The sequence below is a fragment of the Hydra viridissima genome, unplaced genomic scaffold, assembly GCF_058129835.1.
Source record: "Hydra viridissima isolate aposymbiotic clone 2 unplaced genomic scaffold, HvirCarnegie_v1 scaffold_10, whole genome shotgun sequence".
NCBI lineage: Eukaryota > Metazoa > Cnidaria > Hydrozoa > Anthoathecata > Hydridae > Hydra > Hydra viridissima.
In genome coordinates, this window is record NW_028324309.1 from 6,457,272 (window position 1) to 6,482,659 (window position 25,388).

At 32.2% G+C, this 25,388-nt stretch overlaps 2 protein-coding genes across 3 annotated transcripts; both read right to left on the reverse strand.

Annotated features, from left to right (window-relative positions):
- Window positions 1-1,693: 1,693 nt before the first annotated feature.
- Window positions 1,694-2,311, reverse strand: LOC149882882 (uncharacterized). The gene has a single exon (XM_090100967.1). It carries the CDS (start codon window positions 2,309-2,311, stop codon window positions 1,694-1,696), a length of 618 nt encoding a protein of 205 aa, XP_089957093.1.
- Window positions 2,312-18,395: 16,084 nt separating this feature from the next.
- LOC149882883 (RNA-binding protein NOB1-like) lies at window positions 18,396-24,939 on the reverse strand. 2 transcript variants are annotated; one of them, XM_090101216.1, is made up of 8 exons: window positions 24,632-24,939; window positions 24,275-24,408; window positions 20,648-20,713; window positions 20,460-20,566; window positions 19,401-19,578; window positions 19,163-19,260; window positions 18,907-19,051; window positions 18,396-18,697 (listed from the first exon to the last, which is right to left on the reverse strand). In XM_090101216.1, exons 1-8 carry the CDS (start codon window positions 24,840-24,842, stop codon window positions 18,443-18,445), a joined length of 1,194 nt encoding a protein of 397 aa, XP_089957342.1. In that variant the 5' UTR covers window positions 24,843-24,939; the 3' UTR covers window positions 18,396-18,442. The 2 variants fall into 2 exon arrangements, with proteins under 2 accessions (XP_089957342.1, XP_089957343.1); XM_090101217.1 differs by lacking the exon at window positions 24,275-24,408 and having other exon boundaries at window positions 24,632-24,881.
- Window positions 24,940-25,388: the final 449 nt, after the last annotated feature.

Genomic DNA, 25,388 nt, shown 5'->3' on the forward strand with positions numbered 1-25,388 from the left:
AACTATTTCAGGAACGTAGGGATCTATCCATTCTTTAATATCATTAAACTTATTTGCAACATAGGACGTTACACTTTTTGCAACTGCCTTCAGACTTGAAAAAAATGAAGGTCTCTGTGGAATGACTGGTCTAGGTGTTATGACAGGTGATGAATCTGAAACAGGCTCATCAAGAATTGATCTTTGCAAATGAACTGGTTTCGGAGCAATAGGAGGTTTTACAACAGGTCTTGGTGAAATGATCTTTGGTTTAGGAGCAATGACAGGTTTCACAACAACTGACAAAGATCTTGCCTCAGTCGTTCGTCTACGAGGAGCAGCAGGCACAGCGACACGAGGAGCAGCAGGCTGCAAAGCCATTATAAGTTCCTCCTTTTTCATTTTATAATACCCTTTTATTTTTTGCCCTTTAGCAATTTCTTTTAATTCTTTCACCGTTTTGTTTTCCATTTTAATAACGTAAGATTTTTATTTATATCATTTTCAAATTTTTAAATTCAATATATAAAAGAATTTAAAAACTTCTCACGCTAAAAAATCTCATATTTATATCCATCCACTACTTTTCCATTTCGTATCGCAAAGTACTGCCAGCCATGCCCCGTCTTTTTCTTCGATTCATAAGCAGACTTATATTCTACCACCTCACCAGTATCAACATGAGTTATTCTCAAACTTAAAGGATTATTTCTAATTAAACCAAGTCTCGCATATTTAGGATCAAGAGGTTTCTTTTCTTTTTTCTCATTTTTTCTAGGTCTTCCAACAGGTCTCATATCTTTCGAGTTTTCCAAAAATGCATCTTTACTAATCAAGTTGTTTTCAACCGCAAGCATCTTGAGTGACATTTTATTGTCAGACGTTTTGGAAACACCATTTTCTTTTAACAAATTTTTCAAAAGCTTTCTTGTGTAAGACATCTTTTATTATGCTAAGATTTTATTTAAATCAAATTCGATTTTTTCATTTCTGACATATGAAGTATTTTAAAGTTTTCATACACAATGTCTTTAGAACCGAGTGAATGATTTAAAATTGCGCTTTTCAGATTTCCAGAAATCTTTTTTTTATACTCGAAATCGCAATCCAAATCAAGCACATACTTGTCAATCATTCTTAGCTTTTCTTCTTTAGCCAAATTTTTCCAAGTACTGAGATGTTCTTTGATTTTCTTTTCCATTCGTGAATATTCTGTCTCGTCACTCCATACAAGTCGGTAAAGCTTGTCTCTCTCTTTATCACTGTACTCTTTTGGAATATTAAAATTTCCGTTTTCAGTGACGTAAACAGATTCGCAAAACACACCTGTTTTTCCAAATGCAAGAAGCTCAAGATGTCTTTTTTTATTTGCGTCAGTCTCTTTTATACTACATTCTAGAAAAAACGGAAAAAACTGTTTCATTTTATTCTTCTTGTAGCCGATTTAGATCCTTTTTGGATTAATGAAAATCTAAAGATTTTTAAGATCCATTTTGGATTGATGAAGATCCTTTTTCGGTCTACCAACAGGTCGCTCTTCCTTCACGTCTTTAATCCATTCGTTTTTATCAATCAGATTGTTTTCAACCGCAAGCATCATGAGCGACATTTTATTGTTTGACGTTTTAGAAATTCCGTTTTCTTTCAGTAATTTTTTCAAATCCTTTTTCGTATATCTCATTTTTTTATTAAAAAAATATTATTTTGAAGGACATCAATAAACAATATTCATTCTGCTTCCATCTGATTTAAGTCTAAGCAATTTATCAGAAATGAGGACAGCAAAGGCTTGAGTGTTTGCAGGAACGTTTGCATTGAATGTAGCTTTTATTTGCACATCTATCACTGAAGTTTTTAACCTCTCGGCTTGCTTGCTTACATCAAAAACAAAAAGAGGACAAATGTATCTATAATTTAAGGCAGATAAATTGGGTTGAGCCATAATTTCGCTAATTCCATAAAGTCTATTGTCAAACTTACATGCGTCTCTATAAGCTCTAGAGTATTTGTTGTTATTAAAGTCTAAATTGTAATCAACAGCAGGATACCTTTCACTGTTTAAGGTGACATACATGTTTTTCAAGTCGCAGTGATCAAAGACTGAAGGATTTAATTCTTGATTTCCAGATTTATTGGTTTGGAATCCAACAATGACATACCTAGGTCTTTCACTAGCAGATCTTGCGCTTAACCTCCAACTAAAGTTGTTTGATACAGGAACAGCGATGGTATCACATTGTCTAGATCTGAACGAAAATGGGACATCTACTTTTGATTCAATGATTTTGTAAAGATTGTTACTAGTTACAACAGAGGGTGTGACATGAGGCATAAACAAAGACAATTTAGTCTAATCCACTTTTCCTGCAGCTGTTGTAGCTGTTCTAAAAATAGCATCACTATCGCTCTTTCTCACAAGAGCAAGTGTATGCTTAAATCCATAGAGCACTTTATCGTAATCGTCGCAAAATCCAAAAATGTGCTTTAAAGGAATGCAGAGCGAAAACGTTCCTTTTTCTTCAGGCTGTGCAATGATGTAATTTTGTCTTTGCTTAAATCCAGTGTTGTTGACAAGATCTGCTAAAGCTGTTACGTCTCTTTGCCACAGCTGGTTCATACCCTCTGAAATTTGAAACTCTACTGGATATTTGAGGTATCCAATCATGGTGGTAGCGTGTCCAGGATCGTAAATGGTTTCCACCTCTTGATTCGACAACTGATAAGAAATCTGACTGAACATGTGCATGATACCGTTGTTAACCAAAGTAACGACATCTGTATCCGCATAGGAAGTTCCATCCGCTTTTAAAAGTCTTCCTTCAACCAAAATGTAACCCTCAGATGGAAGCGTGAACAAATCTTGCTGCTCAATATTGATTCTTATTTCTCCATCAACGTTTAGATTCTTATTCACTGGTTCGTATTCATGAAACTCAAATCTCTCAATTTCTTCATCAATAATAATCTCTTCTGTAAAATTTAAAACATCGGAATTTGCCATTTTTATATATCAAAGAAAAAATTTTTTAGATCCTCATGCAATCAAAAGCCCATTTCCTTTTTTTACCAGATCTTGTATTCTAATCGCTTTGTTCTTCGACAATCCTGATCCAAGCATAGAATATTCATCTATAACTGGTGCGCTTGGAGTTGTTTTTCTGTTAACAATGCTTGAAATAATTTCTTTGCTTTTAAGGCTGAGATCATTCTTTGCAGCTTCATGTGGTTTTGGAGTTCCAGTCTTGGAATACAATTTCTCAATAGTCTTTTTACCTTTATCAATAGCCGCATCTCTAGCAGTGGAAATGGCTGTAGAAGCTAGCTCTTTTCCTGCAGATTTAGTAGCCATGATTGATTCTCTTCCCAGTTCAGTTTTTGCAATTTTATTAGCCAAAGTAGATGCTGCTCTTGAAGCGCTTGAAGCTGCTGCTCTTCTCAAGAAATTCTTAAGCGTGTCAATTATCCCACTTCCACCCACAATATGCTTCTTAACATATCTATTTCTATAAACGATCATTTTTATTTCCATAGATTTTTTTTATTTCATATCGATATACGCGATCATAGCCTTGTACTCGTCTTTATTAATCCTATTCTGTCTCAACAGCTCATCGCAAATGGAAACAGCTACATTTCTTGACCCTTTATTTCCAGCATGCCATGCAGCGATGCTCAAGTTGAGATTTTCCACAAGAGCATTTGGATCGCTCGGAAGAATAATCACGCCATTACCTTTTTTGACTTTGGTTTCACTTTTAAATTTATCCCAAATAGGCTTTATAATCGTGCCGTATTTTTCAGATCTCGAAGCTTTTGGTTTGTTTGGATTTACATCAGATTCAATAGCTTTAGTTTTAATAAGTATATCTTCATAATTTTTAAGGTCGTCATCAGTGTACTTGGTTTTATCAGGTTTTGACCTTGAAATTAACTCCCAAAGTCCTCTTGTTCCATTATACTTTTCTCCACCAATAATGATGTCGTTTTCATCGATGGTTACTTCTTCTTTACCGATATGCAATTTTCCACCTTCTGCATGAATTCCAAACACTCTATCGCCTAATTCTTTTTTCGATGCATATTTCATCAAGTAAAAACTTGCAATACCTCCTAAATTCATTCTTTTAATTGACGACGGCTCGCTTTCTGGATAAGTCAAAGCCAGTGGAGTGTTTTCAACCTCTCTGTATGCGATGCTTTTTAGTTCGTTTTGCATCTTTTCATTGCTTTCAATCAGAGGCTTGTAAAGCTTGCTCAAATCAGTCTGAAGATTAGCATCATAAATAATTTCATTCAAACTATCTTGATATATTCTTTTTCTTCTTTCAACAAATTCTCTCACAATTTCATCCCTCTTGTTTGGGTCTAGTATTTTAAAAAAGGACATTTTTTAAAACACAAGAAAAAAAACGTAAAACACAAACTTATCTCTGCTTTTTAAATTAGTTTTACGACTACGTTGATCCTTTCTTAAACATGTTGTTGAACGCTTTTATAGCGTCTTCTCTTCCTTTTTGGATCAACGACTCTTTGGTTATCTCGTCAATGTTGATTTTTGTTTTAGTTCTTATTTCTTTCATCAGGCCCTTAAACTTTTGAAGCTCGTCTAAAATCAATTCATACTCTGAATCGCTCACAACGTTGTCTACTAAAGACTTTGAAATGTGACTGTTGATGGTGTTCAATTTCGACTCTGCCAACACTTTGATCTTTTCATGCTTCTCCGCTTTTAATGCTAGTTTTTTGTTGACTTGCCCTCCTACAATAGATAAAAACCCCATTCCAATAGCTACACCTTCACACGCAATCGCAACAGGAGCAGCAGCGATGGTACTCAAAGTTCCAATTCCAACAACTCCAAGTGCAACACCACCTGCTTGCAACGTAGTGTCTACAAAAGAAAAGATTCTGAAAGCGCGATGACACTTTTTGCTCATATGTACTCTCTTTTTCCTCTCGTTGTCCATCTCTTTTTGGATTTCACTTATTTTCTGAAGACGGTAATTGTGTCCTTCATCTGCAGGAGCTGTTGGAAGAACTGGGTAAATTTTAGATTTAGCATCGTAATTGTATTCCATTTTTTATTAAACGAAAAGAAATATTTTTTTTCACTCATTAATGAAATTGACAAAGCATAAACTTTCTCCTTTTTTAATAATGACATCTGACTTGCTGTTATTGTAAATTTCCATGATCACATTATCCACCGACTCTGATAGTATGATGCTGTGGTTGAAATAATCCAGTTTTGATTTTATGCTTTCCCTCAAATTCACTAAAGCTAATCCGCTTTTAAGTTTTATTCCAAACATAAAAGATATTTTCTGATGGCTTAGCCGATTTAGTGTAATGTCTTTTTGAGCAAATATTTCATATCTAGTTCCTACTTTTGAGGGAGGATGCTTCAAATACTTGTCGAAAAAAAGAAATGATTTATTACACATCTTTCGATCATAATGAAAAAAATTTTTATATACATTAGTTTCCATTTTATTACAAAAAAATTATTTTTTATGCGTAATAATAGACTTGTACCAGAAGAAGGTAGTAGCTACCAGATTGACCGACTTGAATTCAATTTTCAATTCTTCAAAAAGAATTAAAAATCTAAAAAAATGTTTAAGCAGCAGAAGCGCACTCTCTATGTTTATCCTTATGAAAACCTTTACATAACGCTTTAATCTTTAATCTATTTCTTCTCTCCTCCTCATCTTCTACAATGAATTCTTCTACGATGTATTCTTCTTCATCATGAAGTATATACCTTGCATTCAATCTATTAATTTCATCTCCATCGATTTCATCTCCATATTCTTCATCTTCTTCGCTTTCTTCTTCGCTTTCATATCCATTCCACAAATACCTTATACTCTCATACGTTTCATTATCGATTTCCTCTTCCTCTTCTTCTTCCTCTTCGTCTTCTTCTGAACTATCATCAGACTGCTAATACGGCCAAGACTGACTAAATATACTAAATAGAGTATCTTCGTCTAATCTACTAAACATATTAGCTCCGTCTAATCTATTATACATAGTAGTAGACTGATTAACTTCGAATAATCTATTTCTTTCTTCTTCTTCTTCGCTTAGCTTAGCATAATATCTTTCTTCAACTCTTCTATAAATTTTTTCTATATCATCAGTAAATTCATCTCTTTCTATCAATTCTGTCTCATCTTTATCAAGACTGTCCATTTCTTCTAACGTTGGAGGCTCTGTCCTTTCATACATTGCAGTCAATCGTTCTATCATCGCACGCTGTCTGTAACTCATTTTTATTATAGTAAGAAATTTATTTAAGTCATTTTCAAAATTTTTTTTCATCTGTACATTAGGCGTAATAATAGACATGTCCGAGAAGAAGGTAAAAGCTTCCAGATTGACCGACTTGAGCATCACCAGAGTTGAGCGTGACAACGAGTCTTCTACCAGCTGCGACAGTAGGCATAGAATCTGCTTCTCCAAAATTTCTGTAAAAAGAAATGGTAGATGTAGAACCGATGGATGAAGTGGATTGATACAACAGCCCAGTGGATTTGTTGTTAAATGAAGTCACATTTGTTCCGTTCCATGAGGACAAGTAAAAATCTTCCAGTCCAGAGGAGGAAAAGAAGCATGTGCTGTCACCGTCATATCCAGGAAAGTAGGTGTAATTGTTGGTGTTGTATGGAGTCCAAGGAGTGAGAACGGTTCCGTTTCCAGGAGGTAAATTTCCGTCGTACATTCTAACTCTAGACTCCCACCAGTTTCCAGAAGCGCCAATGATGTGCATCCTTATGTATTTCAACGATAAACCATTTCCTTTTCCGTTGCTGTTCAGCAAAACGTATTCGCTGCCGTAAGTGGTGTTCAAATATCGAAACGTTCTGCAGTATAGCTTGTAAAGAGGGATGGTTGCAGGAATAGAAGCAAGTGTGGAAATGAACGGTTGAATCCAATACGTGATGGCAGTAGCATTTCTGTTCACCAGTTGAATGGAGATGTCGTTTCTGAAAGGCATGTCCAACGTGAAATATCCTCCCAAGGAAGTGGTGTTAAACATGTTACAACCTTGCAGAGAATTGGTGTAAAAAGCTCCTCCCAAAGGAGAAAAAAGCAAATCAGTAGCGAGACCGGTATTGTCCACACCGATTCCTTCTGTTGTTTCTGCATAATTCCCAACATTGATCTCTCCGTCTGTGAAGATTCGAATGAAAACTTGACCTGGAATATTCGTGTCAGAGGTGCTGTATAAAGCCAGCCACAATCTTCTCAGCACACCGGATTTTCCAGAAAACGCAAACACAGGAGAAGTGGTTAACGCTGCTACCGTCTGAGACTTGAATCCCAAACTGGTAAAACTAGAGCTTGGAACGACACTGGTCAAACTCGATTTTTGTAACAGCAAGTCAACATAATTTTTTGTCGCTCCATCTTGTACGTTGGTTGGATCAAGCACGTTAATTAATTTGTGCGAGTTCAAATCCAAATCTGTTATACCCACAGTCGTTCCACCTGAAGCATGCGTGTCCACGTAATTTTTCGTAGCTGAATCTGAAGCTGATGTAGGTTCAGCCAAATTAATCAATTTATGAGCTGCCATGTTAATGTCTACGTAAGAAATGTTATTATAAGCAACTTTGGTGTCTACATACCCTTTTGTTGCAGCGTCTTTTAAATTGGTAGGATCGGAAACATTAATCAACTTGTGAGAGTTCATGTCGATGATTCCTGTGATTGTACTGGATCCGTCTGTTTTAACACATAGACTCGAGCTGACGTCGACGTAATTTTTTGTGGCAGCGTCATGCAAATTAGTAGGTTCGTTCAAATTGATCGCCTTGTGAAAATTTAAATCCAAATCTGCAGCTCCAATCACAGTGCCAGTTCCTCCTGACGCATGCGTGTCCACATAATTTTTTGTAGCTGCATCGTGTGCGTTGGTAGGTTCACCCAAATTGATGATTTTATGAGAGTTGTAATCCAAATCTGCAGTGATGGTGCTGTTTCCATCTGTTCTGACATAGAGGTCACCTGTTATAGCTGATGATGAAGAAGGGTCATAAAAATACCTTCCCAATTCAGTTCTACCAAATTTGTCAATCATTTTATATAGACACGACTTTTTTTTCACCAAAGTGTGTTAACAACGCTTTGAAAGTCATCCCCTTCCTGTAATTTTTTTAAAACATAAAGACACAAGTGACCACAATAAGAAGTGTTACCAAATTGAACCCTTTCGCTGTTGTAAAAGACTGGACTTTTTAAATAATCAATGAGCTCTACAAGAGGAGGTTGGGCATAAGAGTCAAAGCTGTACTTCTTATCCCTGTCTTTATACCAGCACACCCAATGAAATCCATCTGTGCTAGAATCTCCCGTGTTGACAATTCCACATTCTTTTTTTCTTGACTTTTCTGGCAATTCATCCCTCACAAAAACACCTCTAAAGTTTTTAATTTTGAGCTTTTTAACAGCATCTATTAATTGAAAGTTGGTTAGAGGTTTGTTAGGTAGTACAATTCCTTCAACGTTGATCATTTCTTAAAATTCAGAAAAATTTTAAAAAAATTAGATTATTCCACAGATTTCACAAGTGATTTACATTTCATCTTCCGATTCTATTTCATTATCCGATTCTACTTCCCCTAAATCCAATCCTTCACCCATGATGCTATGAGAAAAAGTTGCATTTTTCACTGTGACGGCTTCTACCAGCTTGACTTGAATAGACACAATAGAAGGACCTATATACACCCCCTCAATTCTAAGTCCTCCAATAGCATAACATTTTTGATTGAGGAAATTATGTGCAGAAGATTTGGCTAAATTTCTATTACTACGTTCTCCTTTGATACCATTTTGTATATCAATATCTGTTTTCTTTCTATGAAATACAGAAGTAATGAGTATTTCGTCTTCATTATTTTTAGTAAACGTCTTTGCATAAAACACTGGCGCTAATTCAGAATGACCATCTTTATATTTTAAAATACTCAATTCGTTTGAATTAATTTGCTTTTTTCTTCCTCCTTTTTTAAGTTTGGCTGACAATTTATCCACTTCACCTCTAATAAACAAAGTAATCTTTTCCATTGTGCTAATAAACTTTTCTTCTTCTTCTGTCTTTCCCTTTTTAGCATCAAAGCAAACGAAGGACATGGAATAGCCAGTCAATTTTTGTGTTGCCGGATCTTTATTCTTGCATACGCCATACGAAAATAATATAGGTGTTCGTAATACAAGAGGACCATCTCCAGTTGGATAAGAATATTTTACTGGTACTTTTTGATATACGACTGGTTTTGTTGCCGCGTAAATTTCTCCAACTGATAATTTGCTCTCATCGAAACTTTCAATTGTAATAAAACTCATCTCTTTTCTATATACAAGATTTTTATTTAACTCAAAATCAAAAATTTTTTTTCACTGTATTTTTAGATCTGTGGAAATTCTTCGAATTTACAACACCTAATCCGAATTTGGTTTTGGCTTTGATGATGGGTTCGATGATTTTTCGCTCGCTTATTTCTCTCTGAGTGGGATTTTGTATAGAATCCATTTCTTCAAGCATCATTCGATCTGCTAAATTTCTGTTTTGCTTGTCGTTAAAATACTTGTAAGCTAAATCGTGGTGATATGCAGCATTGTCCACTCTATCCACCGGTTTGCTCCAATCTTGATACATGTCTGTGGAAGTGAGTCTTTTATCTAAATTGGTTCCAGGCCCAGCAAAGTTCATACCTGGAACGTGCATTTCTCCTGGAAACTTTGCCCATGGAAGCTTTATTTTGTTTGAGAGTTTGTTGATCGATTCCACCAAGTCTCCTCCGCTAAGCGCATGCGCAGAAACAAACTTGCATTTAGTCGTTCCGCAGATGACGCAAGTTCCTTTAAGCATATTTCTATTGCTTTTGCTTATAGCATGGTGCAAGTTGTTCGTTTCTGTTATTCTTTTACATTTAACGCAATACATTTTTTTATATTCAACATAATAAAAAATGGAAGTGATTGATTTGTCATGGAATGTAAATAAAAGCAAAAGAAAAAACAACAAACCTTTGCCTAGAAGTATACGCGGAATCATTATTGGGAAATCAGGCTGTGGAAAAACAACGTTGCTACTCAATTTACTTTTAAGACCTGGATGGCTAGATACAATCATTTGCAAGTCTTTGGAAAATCTCTTTTTCAGCCAGAATATAAAATATTAAAAAACTCGTTCGAGAAGAAATTACCGAAAGAGGTTATTCTTGATTTGTTTAACATTCAAAGCAAAATTGAACAATTAAACGTGAGTCCTGAATGTGTTATTGATGAAATTTCAAAAAAATGGAATAACACAGAGGATGTGGAATGTCAATTTTTCGAAACTGCTGACGATGTACCTGAACCTGAAGATCTTGATTCATCCAAAAACAATTTAATGATCTTTGATGATTTACAATTGACCAAACAAAACAAATGTGAAAAATACTATATCCGAGGAAGACATTCTAACGTTGACTGCTTTTACCTCGCTCAAAATTATTTTATGCTACCTAGACAAACCATTCGAGAAAACGCTAATTTCATTTGCTTGTTTCCTCAAGACTCGAAAAACATTAACCACATTTACCAAGATCACGTATCCAGCGATATGAAAATAGAAGAGTTTAAAAAGTTTTGTAAATATTGTTGGTCTCAACCTCACGGATTTGCAGTCATTGATTTATCCTCAAAAAAGGATTGTGGAAAATATCGAAGCGGATTTGACAATTTTTATTTTCCCAACTCTATATAAAAAGATGAGCGGATTTTATCTCCTTGCAAAAGCAAAAAAAGAAACTCCAACCGTAAGAAACAGCGTCATCCAAACTGAGTTTGACAACCCCATTGAATTCGAACCTAATAAAAAGTATGAAATGGCTCTTGTTGGCTTTGACACTGTTCCCAGTTACACCAACATCAGTTCGACAAATAATGTTTTCAGATACAGTCCCAACGCCGGTTCAAACAGCTACACCATTTACATCGAAGAAGGAGCGTATGAAATTAGCGAGATTAATGATTATCTTCAGAATGAAATGAAAAAACAAGTTGGAAACTTGTATAGAGCGGATGGTGTTGTTATCGGTGCAAACCTAACCACTTTAAGATCTACACTGAAATTTGGAAAACCTGGATCTACAACAAAATATTGGGTGGATTTTAACGTGAATAACAGTTTAGCCACTGTTCTTGGATTTAATAAAGCAGAATATACCTATGTAGAGAAAAAGGAAGATCCTACAGATCCAAATAAAGTCACAAGTTATATCGACTATTACGAGTCTGAAGCACTTTCGAGAATAGACGATGTGACCATCATTAGAATCACAAACGATGTTATCGGATCATCTTATGATAACGGAAAAAGAACATCTGACATTTACTCTTTTCATCCTGACTCTCCTCCAGGCTATAAAATTAGCGAAAAACCTTTCCCCTTGATATACTTACCCATCATGGTGGGTAGAATTTCAAGAATGGAAACAAGAATTGTAGATCAAAACGGAAATTTAATCGACTTTAGAGGCGAAGACATTATCCTCAGATTTCACGTTAGAGAAAGAATAACCTCTGTGCTTCAAGACCTTTTTACGAGCAGCGCAGTTCAACGATAATTTTTTTCTTTTATTTAAAAAATGAGCTACCAAAAAGTAAAAATAAACATTTCACAAAGTCAATCTGACAAAATAAAAAAAGCGATTCAAGAAAAGAGTGATGTCAATATAAGACTATCTCATTCAGATCTAGAAGGCGAACATATTCTCGCTATCACTAATGCGCAATTGAACAAAATTAGAAAAGCGTATGAAGCTGGAAAAGGGGTCACTCTTAAATTGAGCAAAAAACAATTATCATACAACTCAACCATTGAAGGCGGATTCATCGGAGCTCTTTTACCGTTATTAGGTATGATAGGCAGCACTCTTGCCACAAAAGTAGTCCCTGCTCTAGCTACTGGGTTGTTAGCAGGTGTAGGTTCTTCTGCTGGCTCTGCTATGGTTGATAAAATTGCTTGAAGAGGAATTGTTTACTTGAAAAAGAATGGAAATGGAATGAAAATGACTGCTGCAGGATCAGGAATCTTTTTAAGACCTTGGGTAAAACCTACTATTGGTGAAGGACTCTTTGTTAAAAATGGAAAAGGCTATCAATCTATTGGATCCGGATTATTACTTGGTCCAAACTCACCTTTCTCAAGCATTCCTTTTTTAAATTTAATTTTGTAAATTATACAAAGAAAAAAAAACTTTTTAAAATGACTTAAATAAATTTTTTCTTGCTATAAAAAAATGACATTCTCCTTTAAAATTTTTAACACTGAATCAAACAGATATGATACGTACATCTACAAAAATTATGATCATTATCTCAAAAGACGTATGCTTCTAGATAAATATTTCAAAAACAGTATGCGACCAACACTAGATTGGGAAACTAAAAAATTGATAGAAGAAATAGAAAGACGCGATGAACATCTAAAACAAAGAGATGCTAAACATCAAAAATACTTACTTAAAAACTCAATCTAACCTATTTTATATATTTTTCAGATATATAAAATTTACATTATCTTTCTCTCAGAAAATACACTTTTACCGTTCCAATCTCTCCTGTCGATGAAATCATCAACGTCTCTCCTACAAACACATCCAACACGCTTGAAAAAGAAACTATTTTTGAAACTCGATACAACTGCTCAGACCTACGCACTAAATTCACCTTCAATTCATCTTCAGTTTCTTCTCCAAACTTAAAACTCTCAGTAAATACATCGCATGTATCCATTGAAAATATCAACACCCCTTTCTCTAAACACACTTTAAATTCAGATATAGGCTTTATCATATTACACATATCTCTAAACCTCAAAGCCGAAATTCTTCTCTTTGACAAAAAAGAATAGCGCTCACTCAAATTCACGTTTTGAACGCTTTCTATCGCCATCTTAATATTATACGCAAACTGGTCTAAAGATCTCACGGTGATTTCTAAACTTCCCACATTCAAAATTGATAATGTCAACTCGCAACTATTTTTCACCGTTTTAAACACCTTACTCATATAACTCTCAACACCTTCATACAACGGTTCCTCAAAATCAAACACGTACTCCTCAAACCGATCTGCTAAAAGATCCACTTCAAACATTAAATTTATCGTTGTTTTGATTTTTATACAAATTCCTTCTTTACTTATCTTCAAACACACCATCCTCATATTATTGAACAAAAGATCAAACAACGCTTTCATCTCATCTGCATGCTTTGTTCTCGCTAAAAACATTTTTTAATTCCATAAGAAATTTATTTAACTTAATTTTATAAATCTTAATCAACAAGACGACATGGCGATAGGCACTGAACCTTGTTTTAATTTTATAGACTAAACTCTTCGCCTATGATGATTATAGAAAATATCGCTGAAATACACATTTCAATACGAAAATATTCATCGATGAATGCTATCACATATTCACACACTACAAAGAATCATTTCATCACAACAACATCTTGAAATTCATTTAATATAACTCAAAACACGATTACACATCTATATAAAAAAACGACGCCATCTTGAATTCCTTAAGTATAGAAAAGTATCAATGCGCCAGAATCCGCTTATTCTAGTAGTAATATCAAAGAGATGATTTATATTCTCGGGATTTCGGAATTACATGAAACAAAGCACATTCCAAGTTTAATCTTAAGAGCAATTTTTTGTTTTAGTTAAATAATGTCCGGCTGCAAAAAAAGTGTGTTCAGACCCTTCTCTGGTAGGTTGGTAGTCATCTCTTGCTTTTTCATTTTTAAACAACTGTAATTAATTTGGATCTTTTTGCCGACAGGGTCTCACATTAAAATGGCATCCTCGGCAAAATTACTATTTTTAAAGCATTATTGAGCTTGTCTGAATTACGTTAAGGTTCTTAAGAGTAAAAGATTTAATTTCATTATTAAAAAAAGAAAAAGATATACCTTCAGTTAGATTGTTCATTAAAGGCCTTTTGTAAACAATTTTTTAAAAAAGAGTCTTTTATCAGGTTTATTTGCTTCCCTAACTCAGCCGCAAAATACTGCTGCAAGATATCTTTTTTTATTTGCGATTATCTGAGCATTACTAATTTATTTAATTAATCATCGCAACTCAGCTTAGTAACATCACATTGCTTAGTAACATCACATTGCTTAGTAACATCACATTGCTTAGTAACATCACATTGCTTAGTAACATCACATTGCTTAGTAACATCACATTGCTTAGTAACATCACATTGCTTAGTAACATCACATTGCTTAGTAACATCACATTGCTTAGTAACATCACATTGCTTAGTAACATCCACATTGCTTAGTAACATCACATTGGTTACCTCGATGTTCGCTGCAAATATCTGTAGGAAATGATTCTGTCATGCGGATTGAGCTTAAGTTCCAGAACTGATGCTTTAATGCATACAAATTGATATTCAAGTAATGGCGATTAAATAAAGATGTTTGTTTATAAAAAGAAATTAAAAATCTTTCTTCCTGTACAGAATTTAGGTTTTTTTTTTACCGGTGCGAACTTATCGCTTAGTATTTTAATTTCAATGTTGACTATATTTTTTACCGGTGCGAACTTTATCGCTTAGTATTTTAATTTCAATGTTGACTATATTCCAATTTGAATGTTGACTATATTAGATGAATCTACTTTATTTTTCTTGTCCTTTTCCTTCTAACCTATTGCCGAACCTGTTATCTAAATCTTCCATTATTCTTTTTCCTTCATATTCAGTTTCTTTTTCCTTTTTATCAGTATCTTTTCTAGAAAAAGATTTAATATCTTAGTTTGTTTCAGATTTCATCTGTTTAGTATCGGATAAGCATTTTTCGCTAAAAAATCGCTAAAAAAAAATCTAACTTCTGATCAATAAACTGCTTGCACTTTTCTATATTTACCATGTTAGTAGATGATTTATGCTACTCAAAATTCTCAAAAAGTTTATAGTTATCTGTGTGTGCAATTCCTTTATATAAAACTATCTTTACTTGATGAGCTTGATTTATAAACGTAATTCTTTAGACATTATTTCTCTGTTGACATCCTGCTTTTTGATTGCTGCGAGTAATCAAGTCAAAGTAATCAAGTCAGCATCTAAAGAACATGAACTAATGTATAAAGAAGTTTTATATTGTTTTGATATATGTCTCTGGTGTCTCCTGTAATGTATTTCAGAACATGTAATTCAGTCGAGTTATAATCTAGTCGATTTTCAGAAATTGTTCCCTGTCTTCCCCTTACGAGAAACACTTATCTATTTGGCATTTATTTTTTGAAAAAGAATATTATTTAAATATCATTGTTAACAAATATATTAATGCAAGTAGATTAAAAAAAGGAGAATACATCTAAATAATAAAGTTAAAAAAGATAAAAAAATAAAAAAAAATTATTGTCAAGAAAATCTCTCACGTTATATCACATTGTTTTGGATTTTGAAAAAGAAATGACGTCAGTTAAATTGTCAAATTTGTAAATTTACTTAGCATTTTCAGTCTTACTAAGTTACAAAGACAACAAATCAAATTAAAGAGGCAAAAATGGGAAAATCTCAACAATATTTTTACTAAAAGATCAGGTAGTTATCAAAGGTCACCTACAGCTTTAATTCAAGAAGTCAATTTAAATGGGAAGATTTCTGCAACGAAGATTGAAGCGAACATCAAAAGATTTCTTGAGGTTCAATCGTCAATACAAACTTTTTTTAAATGTTTTAAAAACAAGTGTTTGTCCTGCTGTATTACTCAGGAAAAATCCTCAGTGGGTAAGTTGGTTATGTCAAAATGTTTCCCTCGAAATTTCACCCAAAAATCTATCCATTGATGCCTAGCATAACATTTTCACAAAAAAGTTAAGCGGTTAGATATAATGGTACGGTTAGTAGTCTCGAACATAATCTGCTATCAAGTGCTCAACAATTAAACTTTAAATCTAATTTTATTTCTAGTGAACTTAAGTGTATTACACGAAATGCTAAAAAAGTATCGAAGAAGTTTTTGAATGGACGATTCATTCTCAAGATACTTATCCAATTGAACACCTGTGGAATGATTTGGATTGAAAATTTAGAGACAAAATTTTGTATGTATGTATGTATGTATGTATGTATGTATGTATGTATGTATGTATGTATGTATGTATGTATGTATGTATGTATGTATGTATGTATGTATGTATGCATGCATGCATGCATGCATGTATGTATGTATGTATGTATGTATGTATGTATTAAAAAAAAAATTTGATTTCCAAATTGGTGTCGCTAAAAAGTTTAAATGAAGCTTGTAAGCAAGAATACCCTAACACTGACCAGCTCTTCAGCTCAGTATCTCAGGCCTGGACTGGGCTAACAGACAGACATAAGTTCACCTGCTCAAAGTTCCGGTCTCTGATCACAGCTGAAGGCAATTACATTTATGTAAACTAAATCTTATTGGTAAGTTAGTTTGATGAAATAAAGTTTTTTCCTCTACCTTTTGTCAACACAGTATCTTTTGGGCTCCAAAGATTGGAACAGTCAAGAAGATAGAAATAATAATAATAATAGAAATACTGGTGATATTTTCTTACCAATCCAAAAATTATGATCTGTAAGGGATGCTTTATCTAAGGTGCAAACTTGACTTTGTCAGGGATATCCGAGACCTTCAAAGATGAGATAAATTGATCATGATTATGAGAAATTGAGACCAGAATTACTGTGAAAAACTTTTCATCCAAGAAAAAGGTAATCTGTGTTTTCTTCTTAAGGATAGATCTGATCTTCTTATATTTTTCAAGTCTAGACGCCTATAGTATTTTAGTGAGCATAAATCTCTTTGTCCTAGCTAAAGACCCAGCTTCCTTCACAGCCTTTCTGATAGATAAATCACTTACCCCAAGAACTCGGATTATGCTTATGACCGTCTTAGCTGTGTTAGTTCGGATCCAACTGAAATGCCTGCCATTTCTAGTTTTCTTCTTTGTGGTCCTACAAACCTCTAGCCTCTTCTTAATGTTATTAACAGTTCTTCAGGGGACCTTAAGATCTTGAAAAATCTCAGAAACTAAAATTTCTGCGTAAAGAGCTATGATAACCTCGACAATTTTTTTAATTCGCCATTCTTTTAGTAAAATTATTTTAAAGGTTTATTTAAATTTCTATCTTTAATATTATCGAAATCTTTTGGCGATAAAATTCTTTTTTTAAAAGCACTCATGTTATCTTTTAACATTGATGTGATTCCTTTGTTTCTGCTTTTTAACTTAAATTTTTTTCTTTTACTTCAGCTTTTTTGTACAGTTTCAAATCTTTAGGAGTTAGAATTGCAACTGACTCATTAGCACTTAGTATATCATGTGTGAAGGTGAAGTTTAGCGATATGGCTCTAAATCTTTAGAGTTAGCTACTGGCTTTTCTTTCTCTGATATTATCACGTCAACATGATTGAGATTGTTTGCACTTCACACTAAACTTTCCGTAGCAGGGTCTGGTTTTGGATTTATCCTATTGGTAGTGTATGCAGGCATAAAATTATGTTTACTGAAAATGTTAACGTTGTTTGTTGAAAGATTCTTGTTTTTTTAAACTTAGTTATAATATTAATTGGGGTACATGTCTGTGGAAATGAATTACAATGCTTAGTGTATTATAAATTATTGCTGAACAAGAGTGCATTGTCATTCATCCATTGTGTATTGTCATCGATCCGTCGCAAGCTGTGTTTATGCATTTTTTAAAAAGTTAGTACATTTTTTGCTTATGCATTTTTTAAATACACAGCGATCTAGAGGTTGCATTTTGCGGCTGCGATGAGGTAGAAACCCTTTTGATATAGCCTTTGAAGTAGTCTAAGGCTTCTATTGAAAGGTGGGAGTCACCGATTGTCAAATGGTAAATTAAAAAAGTAGTATAGTTGCAAAAGTTACAAAATTATTAAAATATCACTATAACTTCTATGCGCATGCTCCAGTTACCCTAATATTACACTGGAAGAGGAATCAATTAAGAAGAACCCTTGTGAATTCTGGTAACATCTGGAGGAAAATCCTAAAGGTAAACGTAGTGCTTCAACTTTCCCTTGTAGCCATCTAGCCCCAGTTTCCCCTGAGATATACATCAAATTAAAAAGACAAGAGCGACCATTTAAAAAAAGACGTAAAAACCAGTGTGTGTCAAATCAAGAAAATCATAATTCCATGAGATCAAACATATTTGAAAACCTTTATAAATTGTTTTTTTTTTGTCGATTAAATGTGATTTTATGAAACAGTTTTCTTTTCAACATGTTTTTTTGTTGAGTTTATTCATTTTTTGATTTAGCCCCTTACAGATACTTACTGCCCGTCTACACTTTTTTTTAAAAAAAACGAAGACAAAATCAATAATGAATGGTAATATAAATCCATAATTTTCTAATCCTTACAACTACTTTTTGTGATTTTTCTTTTTAGATTCATTAGGATTTCTTCCTTTCGAATGCTTTACATGTGCACCAACAATAAATGCCCGACTGGTAGTGTCATTCTTTGAAAAGGGAGAAACCCTCGACTCATAATCTGGGTCAAGAGGATTGACTTTATCCTTTCGCTTTGGTAAACGGTCCAATTTGATATGCTGATCTGCACAAAGAACTACATCGTCTGTGTTGTGGCGACCAGATTTTGGAATTGGGATAGAAAACTAATGAAACAAAAAATTCTTCAAACGATTCTTACAATAAGAGATTAACAAACTTCAAACGAGAGGTTAACACATTTCGAACGGTTTCTTTAATTGATTCTAATCCTTTCATAATACAATTGAGTCTATATCTTTTAAGTAAACTCTTTTTAAACTTCAGATAAATATTTATAAATTAAGTTAAAATGAAAATCAGAACATAGTGTTACCTTTGTTCCTCTGATGTTAAAGTTACCTCGGCGTTTAGGATAATGATACTGGACAGTGCCGTCACTGTCTATTGTGACAGCAATTTTAAGCAAAGTTTTATTACCACACGATGGACAAAACACTTCCTCCATATTATGAGTTTCTCTGAAATGTTCAGTATTTCACTTTTTAACAATTTATTGCAAAAAAAAACAAAAAAAAAAAAAAACAAGAAAAATAAGAATATTATTATAGAAAAACAAAAGTACAGCTCACTTATAACATCCATAACATTTTTGAATATAATTTCTAGCATGACGTATTATCATTCCGTTTACAGAGACAACATGCAAGCCCATTTGAATCAGAACATTCTATGAAAAATGTGAAATCTACTGAGAGGTTGAATAGAAAAAGATTAGAGTAACTTGATAATATATCAAAATTCTGCTTTAGAATTTGAAATTATCAATAAGAGATGACCACATAAAATAACAAATAAGTAGTTAAATACCTGCATTGCAAAATCAGTGGTCAGACAAGCACATTTAACATTTGCATCTTCTAATCGAACTTCATCATCAATCACCATTTGTTCTTTAATCTTCTCAATATTTCCAGGTGTAATCCACCCATTGTCATCTATGTTATCATCATTATTATTTATATTTTCGACAAAATTATCTTCTGAACTAAAAATTATATCATAAATATATTAGCATTTAATATTTATTAGATTTGCTACTTAAATTTTTTTCATTAATCTGTTAAAACTATTTAAATTAAAAGACAATTATAACACAAATTTATTATGCATGCATAAAATAATAGATGCTTGAAAATTGAATTAAAATTAAATAAGCAAGTGAAATTCTAAAAATTTTTTCTATCTAAAAGAAATTGTTTTTTGCAAGTTCTTTTTACTGTTTGAAATTTCAGTTTCATCTGATGTTTCACTAGCATGTCTGAAACTCTTCTTTAATGACTATGAGCAATTTAAAGATAAAGTACAAGAAACACTCAAGTATCACAGCATTTTTCTTAATGTACAATGTCAAATGTCTGTATATTTACATATTCTATATATAGTTTTTCTAAGGTTTAAAACAGCATTTTATGATTGACTTGGAACTCATGCTTTTGGGATACCTAAATCTTGCAACTTTAACAATGAATTTTTTTTAAGACAGTCATTGTCATAGACACTCATTTATCTGGTTAAAGCCAGTTTGCTCTATTTCAGCTTAATTTTTTTTTGGACTTATCAACCAAATTGCTTCTAATTCAGTTCAGCTATTCAAATTAGTAAAATTTTAAATTAAACCTAGTGCAGAGAAAAAAGTAGACATGAGTGACTATCTTTCTAAATGGCTATCAATTAATCAATTAGTTTAATTTTAGTTAACAGATATTACTTCCTTTTCCCATAAATAAGCTTTTTGTTTTCAATTTTTATCCATAAAAAAAATAAATAAAATAGAAAATCAAACATTCTTTGTTTACTATTCATAAATAGTAATATTAATAAAATTCTTTAAGTATCATGCATAGTACCAAGTAAAACAAGATTTACCTATCAGGTGGAGCCTTTATTGGCTCTTCCCCTAATTCATTATTTTGTGGTTCTTTGTTAATATCATTGTTGATATCTTTTTGCTTTAATGCAGTTTTAGTTGTTGCCTATAAATGAAAGATTTTTGTAATTAAATTATAAACTGAGTTAATTACTGGTTATTATGTACAGGCTAAAAGTAAGCTCACCTTTTTCTCAATGTAGAAACCACCCATTTCTTTATCTGACACTTTAGTTTTTGGAACAACAATACACTATTGAGATAAGTGAAAAAAAGCCATTTAGAGTGATACCTAAAAATAATCAATTCTATTCAAACAAAATAAACAAATTAAATAACATCAATACATCATTAAATTTTTTAACTTTTACTATTCAATCTAATAAGCTTTATTTGATTGCTTATCGAATATATTTCATAAGTATTATTAAGTTTAATTTGTCAATTTCATGTTATTTGAGAAATATTCTGAAATGTTTTCCACAAACAGTGCTTGCTAAAGACTTTCCAAATTTGTATGCAGTCAGGTGAATTAACATTTGATTGAAAACTTCATCATCAATCAATATATGAAGTACAACTGGTTTTCCAATAGTTAATTTAATGTTCAAGTCTGCCATTATATCAGGAAGGTTGATGAGTTCTTTGATTCTTCCAGTGTTAAAATGCAGTAAAACTAAAAACCATACCAATAATTGCACAAACTCAGAGTTTCAAAACAACATCAGTTGCTGCTTTCCTTAACATAGATGATAAATTTGACAATTTTGAAGATGATGGTTGAATGTGCTTTTTTGATAAAGTAACAAATGAAGTTAAGAATTTAACTTCATCAACAACAGGTATTAAACTTTTAAATCAGGCTTTTAAATCGAGTTTTTTGTTTGATCACAGTAGAAAAAAAATTGATTTATATAAACATTTTCTTATCATTTCTTAGGACTTCCTCAACAGAGTTAACATTTAATGATGATGATGAAAAGTCAGCTTCAAACTCACACTCTTTGCTTGTTAATGACAGATATGCTGCCTTCCATGCCCTCAGTTGAATGTTTGTTTTTTTAACATAACTTACTTTGCTCAGCTAATTGCATTTTTTTTAATCTAAAGTTCCAAAAGGGCCAGTTCTAAACTACAGCATAAGAAACTCTATATTCTTTTGTTTTTAATTAAACAATTGGACTAAGCAGATTGTAGCCAAACAATTGGAAACCCTAATTTGTGTTTAAGTCAAAATATACTTATTATGAGAAAATCTAATTTCAAAAATTTTTTATATCAATAAAATTTTGTTTAACAATACTTTAAATATAAAAATGAAAATTTTTAAATATGAATGATGTTAAAAGTATTATTGACAAAAATTATATTGATAACACCAAAGATAAAAATAGAAATAGTCAAAGAAAATGGCCATATGACCTTGATTTAGCAAGACTACCTCACCTTTATTCAAATAGGTAGCTATTCCACTTTTCAACCACTTACCTGGCCTCCAGATTAAATGAAAAAAAATAAAATTCAATCCAGAACCAGTAATTCATTTTATTGTAGCAAAAAGAAGGATGTGTTACTTTTTTTTCTGACAACATCTTAATGTTCTGATGTAGAAATCTTTCTAATAAAAATGGGGGCATCAAAAGTCATTTTAAATAAGTGGCATCTTTTCAGTGATAGTTTGAAGCAGAACTTGAAATACGCTTAATTAAAACATATCCACAAAGTTGGTTCTATTCCAGTAGGTTACTGCATGAAAAAGAAGTACAATTCATTCTCTGCTGTGTTGGAAAAGCTATCAAAAACACCATATTATAATATTTTGGAATATTTGCTACCTGTAAAGTAAATAACTTAGAAAACCATATCATTTCTCTCTAGTACTGAAGATTTGTATCAATACTCAGTATACAGTTTTTATCATTTTCAAGTGCTATCACAAACCTTTTCAGGATTAGGCTGACAGAAAGAGCAACCCAGATCATTTCACATGGATTTAAAACAACTCTAGAACAGGTGAAAAGTTAACATATATAACAAAGACTTAAAACCTACCTTGAAGAAAGCAATCTGTGCATACAATGTTAAATATTTTAAAATTAAAAACTTAACTGCTTTTAAAAAATATTTATATATAATAAATATGCAGAACAAAGTGTTTTTTTCAAAGTAGTGCCTATTTACTCATCATTTTTAAAATTACCTCAATTTTAGTACTTTTAAAAATATCTTGAAATTGTGGATTAATTAAACAACAAACCATTATCAAAAACCATTTAGTGCAAAAAATCTGACATCCAGAGAAAAAAAGGAATTAAAATGAGATAATATTGTGATTTTAACAAAAGTTTAAAGTCCTTTTTTTCCAACTTTACCCAAAGGAGAATTTTAATTTCTAGTGTAAATGTCTTGTATAGGAAAGCATATTCAGAAAAAATACATTATAATATGTGATAAAAAAAACTCTTTATAAAATTGTATACAGCCCCAATGTGATTGCAGACACATAAAAGAATACGCAATATAAAACAAAAATTCATAAGAGAGCTCAGAAAAAGTTGGGAATGAATAAAGAGCAGGAGAAGAATAAGAATGAAACATTAAAGTATTAATTTATGGGACCTTTATTCAAACATTGAATGAGAGAAGATTGCTATTATTGAGTACTATTTCATGTGGATATCAAGTTAAAATAAGTGAATTATTTTTTTTTATCATCTCAGTTTACTGTCTGTCAATATTTATAATCCAGAATTATTATCCTTAAAAGCTGCTGACAATCTTATATTAGTTTAGTAACTTAGATGAAAAATGTCAAGAATGACTTTATATCAGATATTAGACAGGAAAAAAATTTCCAAACACTCCAAAGTTTTGAAAATTTTTTTGCCACAATAATATAAAAAAAATATGATACAATAAAATTATTCCAAGTCCATCTTTTGGCATATGAAATGAAGTTTCTATCATTATAAAAAATAATGTGCATTTTGTGATCAAAATTGGCAACTTTTCACTACTGCTCCAAAAATATGCAATCAATTCAGCAAATTCCTCTATAAGATGAGCTCTAAAACAAGCACAAAACAAACTTTTCTGAAGCTGTGAAATTTTTCAATCCACATTGTAACCAAACCTATTGTAAAAATTAGCTCCAACTTGTCAATTTTTTTGAGCAAATTATAGCATGCTGAACAATTGAAACAAGCTATTCCATGATAGACAACTAGTTGAAGTAAATTACTTTTGGCCAAACCTACATCATGGGTAAACTATTTTCCAAGAGGAATAGAGATCTGTAACAATATCAAAAAGCAAATGAAGCTCTGGTGAAGGTAATCAAAACACAAGTGCTGTCATCTTCAAAAAGAAGGGGCTGATTAACAGAGTTGAAGAAATTTTTTAATGGATCACTAAAAGATGAGGGAAAGTTCTCTATATGAGGGTTTGAGAAAACCAAAAGAAATTTGATCTTACAATAATAGCAAGGGTGTTTTGAACTAAGTACTTGGATTCCACTTTATTAGTAACTTTTAAATCACAAACAATGACTCTTTTGATCATTTTTAGGCCTTAAGAAACCAAAATTCAGACCTCATAGAGAAGCATGTGCAACTTTAACATCTCTTTCAAAAACTCTCTTTTGTGATGAATAAATATGCAAAGCATCAAATGCATATCTTTTTTTAAATTTTTATTTTGTAATATGTAATTATTTAACTGTTTTGGTTTTAAATAAGAATTTTAATTTTTGTAAATTCTCTCTCTATGTTGTATGAAAACTGTAATTTACCTAAAACCTTAACCACTAACTTACTTTTTTGGTTGGTTCATTTCGAATATGATTAACATCACAAAATTCTTTTTCCAGATGATATGTTAATGCAATCACTTTCAAATCAACTGCAGATAGACTTTTAAAATCTCCAGTCTTCTTTGAAAACTCAGTAACTTAAAAGTCAAAATTGATCAACTAATTAAGAGCATAAAGAGATTAAGTAATTGAGCATAAGACTATATATTGTGTAAAATTATTAAATGTGTATACTAAGAAAGTTTGAGAATCTCTGAGAATTGCTTGTTTCGAAAATAAAGTGTAATTTTAACACGGAATTAAAATAAAAATTCTTAAGTTAATAAAACGTTTATACGTTTTATAGTAAATATTACATACCATTTTTAAGACTTTCAGCTGAGGGTTCACGAAATTCGATTTCGTAAGGTAGAACAGCAAGCCTTTGCTTTGTTGCTGTATCTTTGATCTCGTTTATAACTTCCCCAATAGTAAATATTCTTTCACTAAGGTTCTGAAGATCAACATTTCGTATAAAGGCGGCTGAATCCGCGACAATGCAAGGTAATTTACTGGAAATTGAATGTTCCATGTGAGTTTGGAATTTTGTTTCATGTGAGTTTAGTCAAGTGGATTTTCAACATTTACGATAGCGATATTAAACTGACACGAAAAACCGTTTAGGTTTTACCGACCAAAAGCCCCGATATGGAACGCCAAAGTTTATTTAAATTGATTTGAGAACTCCATTAGCCATTAAAATATAAAATATTCATATTGATTATGATGTAATTAGGCTCAAACTTGGATTTAAGCATATCTCTAGTTATTTAAATTAGATAGTGTTACAAATTTTATAAATTCAATTTTAGATGTAAACTTTAGGTTCGTAATTGCCATCTCCAAGATCTTGACAAACTTCTGAGAAGAACTTAATCGTAGTTACACCCTTGTACAAGGAGCCAATGTTGCGCCAATAGTGCAAAAACCAATTACACAAATGTTAAACTTCTTTAAGAAATAAGTTTTTATGGTCTTTAAAAGTAGATAGACTTAAAGAAAAATAGAGGGATATAAAACTAAAATATGAAATGTAACAAAATTGTGATGGTTCAATAAGAAATAATTGGTATTTTTT